This window comes from Trichechus manatus, unplaced genomic scaffold (genome assembly GCF_000243295.1).
Source record: "Trichechus manatus latirostris isolate Lorelei unplaced genomic scaffold, TriManLat1.0 scaffold00128, whole genome shotgun sequence".
NCBI lineage: Eukaryota > Metazoa > Chordata > Mammalia > Sirenia > Trichechidae > Trichechus > Trichechus manatus.
Window position 1 is genome coordinate 816,519 of NW_004444064.1, and position 11,028 is coordinate 827,546.

General features: G+C 40.0%; 1 protein-coding gene across 9 annotated transcripts in view; it reads left to right on the top strand.

The window, feature by feature from the left end:
- Positions 1–11,028, top strand: part of SNAP47 (synaptosome associated protein 47) — an 80,462-nt gene that overhangs the window by 39,217 nt on the left and 30,217 nt on the right. For 7 of the 9 annotated variants that reach the window (XM_023739050.1, XM_023739049.1, XM_023739045.1 and 4 more), the window contains exon 3: positions 6,893–7,383. In XM_023739050.1, coding sequence (XP_023594818.1) covers positions 6,893–7,383 — 491 coding nt within the window. Of the gene's footprint in view, positions 1–6,892; positions 7,857–11,028 lie in introns of all 9 variants that reach the window. The other 2 variants (XR_002825369.1, XR_002825370.1) reach the window with 2 other exon arrangements.

Sequence of the window (11,028 nt, forward strand, 5' to 3'; positions counted from 1 at the left end):
ATGCCTAGGATTGGGAGTGCTGTGCTATATAGTAGTTCTTCTAGGTAGATGCCTAGGATTGGGAGTGCTGGGCTGTATAGTAGTTGTGTGTTCAACTTCCTGGGGAACTGCCAAACTCCTCCACAGTGACTGTGCCAATTTACTTTCCAACCAACAGTGGACGAGGGTTCCTGGTTTCTCCACAACCTTGCTAACATCTGTTGTTTATTTTTTTTTAAAAAATATCATTACGATTTTAATGTGGATGAGGTGGTATCTCATTATAGTTTTGCTTTGCATCTCCCTAATGGCTAATGTGGTCCCCGGGTAGTACAGATCGTTTGTGCTTGGCTGCTAATCTAAAGGTTGGTGATTCAAATCCACTCAGCAGTTCGTGGAAGAAAGGCCTAGTGATCTGCTTTCCTAAAGATTACAGCCAAGAAAACCCTGTGGAGCAGTTCTACTTCGTAACACAGGATTCTGAATCATCTCAGTGACCATGGGTTTGGTTTTTTTGAATGGCTGATGATGTTGAGCTTCTTTTCATGCGCTTGTTGTCCATTTGAATGTCTTTGGTGAAATGTCTGTTCAAGTCTTCTGCCCATTTTTTGATTGTGTTCTTTGTCTTTTGTTGTTGAGTTGTAGAAGTATATATTTTGGATATTAGACACTTGTTGGATATATGATTCCCAGAAATTTTCTCCCAATCTGTAGATTTTCTCTTCACTTTGTTGATAAAGTCCTTTGATGAGCAAAATTATTTAATTTTTATGAGGTCCCATTTATCTGTTTTGTCTTTTGCTGCTTGTGCTTCTGTTATCATATTAGAAAATCTATTGTTAAAAACTAGATCCCATAGCTCTCCCCTACGTTTTCTCCTAAGAATTTTATGATTTTGATTTTCACGTTTAGGTCTTTAATCCATTTTGAATTGTTTTTTGTATATGTTGTGAAGCATAGGTCATGATTTCTTGCTTTTGAATGTGGGAATCCATTTTTTCCCAGCATCGTTTATTGAAGAGACTCTTCCTTACCCACTGAATAGACTTAGCACCCTTGTTGAAAATCAGTTGACCATAGATGTATGGATTTATTTCTGAACTCTCAATTCTGTTCCATCGGTCTGTGTGTCTATTATTATTTCCGTACCAGGCTGTTTTAATTCCTATAGCTTTAGAGTATGTTTTGAAATCAGGAAGTGTGAGTCTTGCTACTTTACCTTTCTTCAAGATTGCTTTAGCTATTCGAAGTCCTTTGCCCTTGCATATAAATTTGAGGATTAGCTTTTCCCTTTCTGCAAAGAAGCCTGTTGGGATTTTGATGGGGCTTACACTGAATTTATAGATCACTTTGGGTAGTATTGTCATCTTAACTATATTAAGCCTTCGAATTCATGAACACGAATGTTCTTCCATTTATTTAGATCTTCTGTAATTTCTTAAAGAAATGTTTAGTAAACATTACTTGTTTACTAAAACGTTTATACTATAGAACATTTAGTAATGTTTTATAGTTTTGTGTGTACATGTCTTTTCACCTTCTTGCTTCAGTTTAATGTCTAGGTACTTTATTCTTTTAGATGCTATTGTAACTGTTAATGTGTCCTTCATTTCCTTTTCTTCTTGCTCATTGCTGGTGTATAGAAACTCTACTGTTTTTTGTATGTTGCCCTTTTACCTGCCACTTTGTTGAATTCATTTATTAATTCTAATAGATTCCTTGTGAAAAAATTTGGGGTTTTTTATGTATAAGATCATGTCATCTGCAAAAAAAGCGTAGTTTTACTTTCTCTTTTCCAATTTGGATACCTTTTATTTTATTTATTTTCTAGCGTAATTTCTGTGGCTTGGACTTCAGAATGATGTTGAATAGCATTGGTGAGAGTGGACATCCTTGTCTTGTTCCAGATCTTAAGAAGAAAGCCGTGTCTTTCTCCATTGAGTATAATGTTAGCTGTGGGTTTGTATTTTTTTTTTTTTAATGTCCTTTATTACATTGAGGACTTTCCCTTGTATTCCTATCGTGTTGAATGTTTGTATCATGAAAGAGTGTTGGATTTTCTCAGATGCCTTTTCTGCATCAATTGAGATGATCATGTGGGTCTTTTCCTTTGTTCTGTTAATGTGGTGTATTACATTGACTGGTTTTCTGATGTTGAACCAACCTTGTATTACTGGGATGAGTCCCACTTGATTATGATGTATAATCCTTGGAATGTTTTTTTAATTCAGTTTGCTAGTGTTTTGTTGAATATGTTTGCATCAGTATTCTCCAGGGATTTTGGTCTCTAGTTTTCTTTTCTTGTGGTGTCTTTTCTGGCGCTGGTGTCAGGGTAATGCTTGCCTCACAGAATAAGGAAGTGTTCCCTCCTCTTTTAATTTTTGGAAGAGTTTATGTAGAATTGGAGTCACTTCTATATATGTTTGGTGGAATTTTCCAGTGAAGCCATCTGGTCCAGGACTTTTCTTTGTTGGTAGGTTTTTGATTACTGATTCAATCTCTTTACTTGTTATAGGTCTGTTGAAACCCACGATTTCTTCTTGAATCAGTGTAGGGAGTATATGTGTTTGGAGGAATTTGTCCATTTCCTCTATGTTATTTGTAGTATTCCCTTATGATTTTTTTTATTTCTGTAGGGTTAGTTGTAATGTCCCCACTTACTTTTCAGATTGGCTGTGTGCCAGGGCACTCTTTAAATACTCACCCAGGCTCGTCCTAGGTGGAAGCATAGGGTCTTCTCAAGTGCTTTCTGAGCATAGGTCCTGCCGTGAGTGTTCATGTGGCTTTCTGAAATCCCCTGTATCCCCAGGGGTTTTGAATGCCCTTATTTCCCACGGACACTCTCTTCCTCGTTTCTCCTCCCAAAACTTAGGGGTCTCTTTATGCCCCAGTTGCACTCTTTTGCCACTGGCAGCTACACGCAGCGAAGTTTTTAGGCAATGTGTGCTCCTTTTCTGCCCAGACTGAGTGTTGACATAGGCCAGACAGCGACAAGCTCCTTGTGTTGGTCCTTCAGGTAGCTCCAAGACAGGTTAGAACAGACATACACAAGAATTTATGAAGGAGACCTATCTTCTCCCTCCAGAGCCAGGGACTTGAGTCTCATTTTCAGGAATGCAGGCTGCCACAGCTTTAAGACTGTCACCAGGCCAGGAAGGGAGTGTGGCACGGGCACATAGAAAACCAAAACTTAACTGCTGCTTTTTTTTTTTTTTTAAATAGACTTTATTTTTCTAGAGCAGTTTTATGTTTACAGAAAAATTGTGCAGAAAGTAGAGTTCCCATAAGCCCCCACCCCTCTGCACATCACTTTCCTACCATCTTGAGTCAGCATTTGCTTAGTTACTGTAAACCTTTGGTTTCCAGAGTTCTGGCAAAGTTGCTTCTGCCAGATTCTGCTCGTTTTTTTGGTGTTTCTGTGGGGCATGGGCGCTTGGAGCTGTTTCCACCCTGCAGACATCATTCTGTCACTGTACTTTTTAACTTGAGAATTTTCATTTATTTTGTATAATTTGACATAATTTCCATTTATTTTATGTAATTTCTATCTCTTTAATTATAGTCTCTATTTGATGAATCATTATTATGTGCTTTCCTTTAATTAAAAGTTTCTTTCAGTGTTTTGGACATCTTTATAATAGCTTCTTTGAAGTCTTGAGCTGTTAAGTTCAATATCTGAGCCCCTTCAGGAATGAGTTCTATTGACTGTTTTTATTCTTGTATATAGCTCTCATGCTCCTGTTTCTTTGCATATCTCATTTGTTTTTGTTGAAAACTGTTCATTTTAAATAACATATTGCAGCAACTCCGGATTCTAACTGCCCCCTCTGCCACCCCCCACCCCCCACCCCCGGCCAGGGTGGTGATGGTGGTTCTGTTTTTTTATTGTGGTGGCTTGCCTGGAATAATTCTGCGAAGTGCATTTCTCCCACAGTGTGCAACATCTGATTTCTCTGCTCAGCTTTATATATAATACATATATAGCTACGTACATACACACATATGCATATATTCACACACATATCCATATATATATATATTTTTTTTTTTTTTCTTGTCCCCAGGTCAGTATAACTTTATGGTCAGCCATTGATTTCTCAGAGGTTAGGTTATGCTTAAACACCTTGAGTTAATAAGACTTCTACCCTTTGCTATTGGATCTGCATGTGGCTTGGGGAATGATTTCAAAGTTCAGATAGTTTGGAAATCTATCCAGTTTTTACTTTGTTCGTAATCTTAGAGGGAAAACACTGACTTTTTCACTATTAAGTATGAGGTTAGCTGTAAGGTTTTTTTAATAGCAAAACCCAAACCAAACCTGTTGCTGTTGAGTCAATTCCGACTCATAACAACCCTATAGGACAGAGTAGAACTGCCCCATAGGGTTTCCAAGGAGCAGCTGGTAGATTTCAACTGCAGACCTTTTGATTAGCCGCCGATCTCTTAATTGCACCACCAGGGCTCCGTTTTTTTAATAGATGCCCTTTATCAGGTTGAGGAAATTTTCTTCTAATTCATCCTTCCTGGAAGTTTTAATTTGAGTGACTGTTGAATTTCAGCAAGTTTTTTTTTTTTTTCCTTCTAAAATCTATTGTGATAATCATACAGTTTTTCTTCTTTTTTTCTGTTAATGAGATGAACTACATTGATTAATTTTGAAGTGTAAAACTAGCCTCATATTCTTGAAATAAATAGCAGTTGATCATGATACGTTGTTTTTGTATGTTAGTTTTACCAGTTTTTCGTGAGGAATTTTACGTGTGTTATTAGGAGATTTTATTATGTGCTTGTCTTATAATACGCTCATTGGGTTTTCATGTTAGAGTTATATAGTCGTCTGTTAAAAGTAATGGACAAAGTATTCCCTCTTTCTCTATTCATTAAAGAGTTTTTGTACAATTTGTGTTATTTCTTCTTTATATGTTTGGCAGAATTCATCAGTGAAGCCACCTGAGCCATATTTTTTTCTATGACAAGATTTTAAATCACAGTTTGCATTTTTATATAGGGCTATATCTTTTTTTTTTTTCCTTTCAGTTTCAGAAGTTTGGGTGCTTCAAGGGTTTTGTCCATTTCATATAAGTTGTCGAAGTAATTGGTGTGAAGTTGATTATCATGTCCTTTTATATGCTTTTCTGAAGGGTCTGTGGTAATGTTCCCTTTTTTATTCTCAGTGTTGGCAATTTGTATTGTCTCTTTTTTTGATCATTTCTTGCTAATTTTTTAATTGTGTTAGAGAACCAACTTTTGCTAGTATTTTGTAGTTTTTTATGTTTCCAATTTTATTGATTTCTTTTTTTCCTTTCTTCTACTTTCTTAGGTTGATTTTGCTCTTCTTATAACTTACTGAGATAGAAGCTTAGATCACTGATTTGAAAACTGTCTGGTTTTCACATATATTCATTAAGAGTTGTAAATTTCCCTTTAATGATTGCTTTGTTTGTATTCCACTATTTTTGACATATTGTGTTTTCATTTTCATTCAATTCAAATGTCTTTTAATTTCCTTCATGCTTTTTTGTTCATTGTACTTTTAAAAGCATGTTTAATTTCCAAATGTATGAGGATTTTCTAGCTATCTTTTTGTTGATTTCTGATTTCATTTCTTTGAAGACAAAGGACATACTCTGTATGATTTCATTCCTTTGAAATTGATTTAGACTTGTTATACTCTGTTTTCATAAATGTTCTGAATATACTTGAAAAAAGTATATTCAGCAGCTTTTGGGTGATGTTTCAAGAAATATCATTCGAGTTGAAAAAATAGTGTTCAAAATTTCTATATTCTTAATGATTTTTTTTTGTCTTTTTACTCTATGAGTCATTGAGAGGGGTGTCTTAAAATCTACAATGGTGATTGTCTGTTTTTCTTCTTAGTTTTGCCTATTTTTGCCTTATGAATTTTGAAGTTCTGTTGTTAGGTGTATACACATTTAATATTGTTAAACCTTTCTGTTGGGTTGACCCTCGTATTATTACATAATGTCTCTCTTTTTCCCTGCTCGTTCTCCTTATCTTCAGATTCACTTTTGGCACGATGTATCTTTTTTCTGTCCCTTTGCTTTCAACCTATCTGTGTCTTTATGTTTATAGTTTGTCTCTTGTAAACAGGAGATAACTGGGTCTTTTTTTTTTTTTTTTTTAAATCTAGTGTTATAATCTTGCTTTTAATCAGAGTATTTCATTCATTTACATTTAATATGATTACCGCTGTGGTTGAGTTTAATTCCACCATCTTGCTGTTGTTTTCTGTTAGGTCCATCGCATCGTTGTTCCTTTGCTTTTCCTTTCCTGCCTTCTTCTGGATCAATGAAGTGTTGTTTTATTATTCCGTTTTATTCTATTGACTTTTTGTCTATATCTCTTTGTTTTATTAGTGGTTACTCTAGCGTTGTGCTGTCCAATACAGTAGCCACTAGCCACATGTAAATTAAGTAAAAAATTCATTTACTCAATTGCATTAGCTACATTTCAAGTACTCAGTAGCCGTATAAGCCTGATACTATATTGGACAAGGCAAATATAGAACATTTCCATTGCTTCCAAAAGTTCTATTAGATAGTTGTTCTGGGCATTAAAATCTGGATTTATTTTAAATCAAAATTATACAGGTCAAGGCGGCATAGTATAGAAACAACAACATTTTTGTCACAAGATAGGCATTTTTGTTGTGTCTTTACTGCTGATTAGCTGAGTACATCTAGACAAATCTCCTTACTGCTCTGAGCCTCTGTTTTCTCTTGTAAAACATGAGAATAATAATCCCTGCTGTCTCTGCTTCATGGAGTGCTTGTGGAAAAGAAATATTATAACATGGTGTAGTACTTTATAAAGGTTAAGGCAGTTTTCAAACACAGTATGAACTATTGAAATATATACTGACCGCAGTTTTCTGTGTTACTGGCTCTTCTAGGTTGCTTACACAACTGGAATCCCCTTCTTGGTGGCCTTTTAGTTCCAAGCTTTGGAAGACACCGTCAGAAACAAAGCCTGCGGAAGGCGCCTCAGCGTCTGGTTCTGAGGCTTTGGGGAAAGAAGGGATAGTCATCAAAATTCCTGCCGTTATTTCCCAAAGAACAGAGTCTCATGCTAAACCAGGAAAGCTTATCGTCCTTGTTTCTGGCTTGGAAGTCCGTGACTCAGATTCCTTGCTCATGCACAGATTTGAAAGAGAGGATGTAGATGACATTAAGGTTCGCACTCCTTATGAAGTGAGCATACGCCAACGGTTTATTGGGAAGCCAGACATAACTTACCATTTGATATCTGCAAAAATGCCAGAGGTTATCCCGATTTTAGAAGTGCAGTTCAGCAAGAAGATTGAGTTTTTAGAAGATGCCTTGATGCTCAGAAGCACGAGAGCCTCTTCCCCGGCAGAGAAGGGCTGCTCAACCTGGCATGCAGGTGAGTAGCCAGCAAAACAGCCTGATCACTGACTTCCACAATGACCGTCAAACTTGGCACACCAGTGGTAAGTATTTCATATAATACGTCACCTAAAGCAGCTGCTGGTTTGTAAATAAAAATAATTCCAAACCGTTTTCCTTAGAACTTGGCATCTGTGAATGTCACATCACTGAGGTTTATTGTACACTTGATAGATACGTAGGTTTCAAAATAGGTCGGAAGTGGCTTTGGCAAATCTTTCAGAATGAAAGAAAGCTCCAAGTTAAGTGTTTTCACTGTGTCTTGTTCTCTCATCTCTTTCATCGGTTTGATTTGGAAACCAGCATTTTAGGGCCTTGTCTGCCTCATGGAGAGCCAGCTGGCATCCTCTCTCTGCCTGCTCTGATGGATCTCTGTTTCCCCTTCACCGTTGCTGAGCGTCTCTCCATCTCCCTTGGTATTTAATGAGGTCTTTCCAACCCACCGTCCAGGTGTGTATTTGAGTATCTGTGTCTTTGAAAACTGTGCAGCTGTGGTTTTGTGTGTTTCCTAATGTCTTGAAGGTATTGTGCTGGGAAGCCAGCCCCCTGCTTTCTCTGGCGGGGTGGAGTAGACATCCTCTCGCATGTCTCTGCGTGGAGTGTGTGGGAGTTTAGCTGGGTGTGATCCCAGGGCCAGGGCTGTGGGTGGCGGGATATGTGGATACTCTACGTGTCCGCCGTATTCCGGAGGGTTTCAGGTCCCAGCTGCCTCTCTAGCACTCGATGCTGTTGAGGCAGTCTGACCCATAGCAACCCTATAGGACAGAGTAGAACTGTCCCTTTAGTTTTCACATCTCTGCTTGCTTATGATGTTGAGCATCTGATGCTTCTTATTTGCTTGTGGGCCCCCCAGGTTTTGTTCTGTGATGCAGATTCTGGTTTTGTTTTTTTTTAATTGGCCCCCTTCCCCACCGATTGGCCAGAGTTTCTGATACGCTCTAGATCGTCACCCCTTGTTGCCTTTGTTGTTGTTGTGTGCTGTGAAGTCCATCTCCACCCATAGGGACCCTATATGACAGACTAGAACTGACTCAGGGTTTCCTAGGCTGTCATCTTTACAGAGCAAATCGCCGGGTCTTTTCTTCCACGGAGCTGCTGGTGGGTTCAAACTGCCAGCCTTTCTTTCAGTTAGCAGCTGAGCGCTTAACCATTGTACCACCAGGGCTCCTTTGTTGACTTGAGAGGCTGCAACTGCTTCTGCTCTGTCAGCTTCCGTTGCATAAATGTTTAATTTTGCAGTGATCAAATCCAGTGTGTTTTCCCTTAAGTTTGTTTTTGAGCCCTGCTTAAGAAGTCTTGAAGTCATAAAATGCTCTAACGTTTTCTGTGTCTGTATTGTAGGTGACAGTATTTCTATATTGTCAGTGATTTTTTTCTAACAAGAAATATTTTTCCTTATTAGCCATGATTACCGGATGTCTGTTATAGTAGAGATATGCTTGTTATTATCTGCTTTCTTCTCTTCTTTTTTCCTTTAAGTAATTGATTTCAGTTTCAGTATGTATTTCCCTAATGCATGAATATTTTGATTGTTATTCTAGATGGCTTCAAGCTTCCAAAAGAAATATACTTGGTAATAGATCTGATCCCATTAGTATCAGAATGTTGGAAGTATTTATTTAAAAACTTAATTTAAAAACATTTTTGGCATTTCCAGATTTTTCTCGGGTCCCTAACTTAAGGCAGCACTTGGAAGCTGACACATAAAAGGGCTGAGCATGGTGGGCTGTGCCAACCCACTTTGAATGATATCAGCAGTGTTACGAAGACCCTGATCCTTCAGGAAAGGACCATCTGCCAGGCGCAGCCTGGGACAGCCACTCTGATGTCCCGAATCATTGCATGAAACTTCCCCACACTGCTTTTTCCCGTCAGGGGTCTCAGCAGCAGGAGGTGAGAACCCACACTCGTGGGTCGGTGCAGTGTGCTGCCAGCTGTTTGCTCAGTCGGGACTTCCTGAGAACTCACCACGTGCCATCCTTCAAACACAAAACAGAGACCGCAACGCTTGCTGTCATGGAGCTCGTGGCTAATGTTTACTGAGTAGCTGCCATGTTTGTGGTTCTTGTGTCAGATTTGGTGGTTTTAGAGAGAGCACATGGACATAACAAGGAGCTGGCAGGTGCCGAGCATGACGTGTGTGACACAGAACATCCATGCTTTAGATGTGAGGAGAGGAAAAGGCCTTTGTGCCTTTCTTATCCTCAGGGAGGGCCCAAACACAGGGTGGGATGGTGGGCTCCAGCCTGGAGTGTGTAGGCAGGCTGCTAGGCTGGAGAGAAGCGAGAGGTGTGAGCAACATCCCTGTGTCCCACACAGTGTTCTCTGGACTGCGCTGTGCTTCCATCTGCAGGGGCTTGTGGACATGGACTCAAGGAAGTCGCCTGGATCCATGTGTGCCTTTTTGAAGGGTATACACTTCCTCAGGAATTTGGTAATTGTCCTCCAAGTTTCAACCAGAACATCCAAACCAATAGGATGATATACATATAAAGAAATTTGTCACAAGGAGTTGGTTTACATGATTGTGGGGGCTGGATAGGCAAGTCTGAATTCTATAGGAATGCAGCAAGCAGGCTGAAAGCTCTTAGGCAGGGGCTGAAGCTGGAGTCCACAGGTAGAATTTCTTCTTTCTCAGGGCAACCTCGGTTCTGTTCCTAAAGCCTTTCAGCTGATTGAATCAGGCCCAACTAGATGATTGAGGATAATCTCCCCTTGCTTAAAGTCTGATCCTGGGCTTTCATCACATGTACAAAATACCTTCACTGCAACATCGAGACTGGTGTCTGACTGAATACCTGGGGACAGTGGCCACAATGACCCACAAAACCGACCATCACGGTGAGCAGTTGTATGTCCATGGAATGAGTTGAACTGCGCCCAGGATGACAGGTGGCTTTCCCTGCCTTGGCGGGACTACCTGGAGCGGGTATGAATCTGGCCTGAGCAGGAAGTGCCCCACCAGCAATGCGTGCTGTGCCCGAGGGAATGGGGCACACAGGTGACTGCACACTTTCAGCACAGTGATCTCATACTTGGAAGAAGCCAACACGCTGGATTTTATGTAAGAAATGGCATTTAATTTGCGGGGAGCTAAACACGTCCAAGCTCAGCTCCCAGCATGTGTTTCGCATTGTCACCCTTGCTGCTGCAGTTGTACTGGAGTTGGGAGTGCAGGACGATGCCTCTTGGCCAGCACCACCACTTCTTCTGTTCCAGGTTGGAAGTTCTATAGAAGCAGTGGAGGTAGAAACCGTGGCTTTTCTTTTTTTGGCACCTCAGAGATTTATTAGTCTCTTCGTATGATGTATGGCCACAAGATGGCAGTCTAGTAACACTTGCCCAGTGTTGGCCTCCACCAGTCTCTGGCTCCTATTAGTAACACGCTTTAAAAGAGGAAGCTTTCCCAAGACCTGCTGTAATCCGGAATAGTGCAGATGGATAAAATGCTGATGACCACAGAAGCCTCTCGAGTGCTTGCGGATGGTCCGTTCTAGCTGGCACAGGAGCACTGCTGCTCGGCTTGCTGGGGCAGAAGAAGCCCCAGGGACAGAGCAGCACCTGTGTATAGTGGACTCCCCCCTGTCCCCCACAGGTCCCCACGACAGAAGCAGCACCAGGG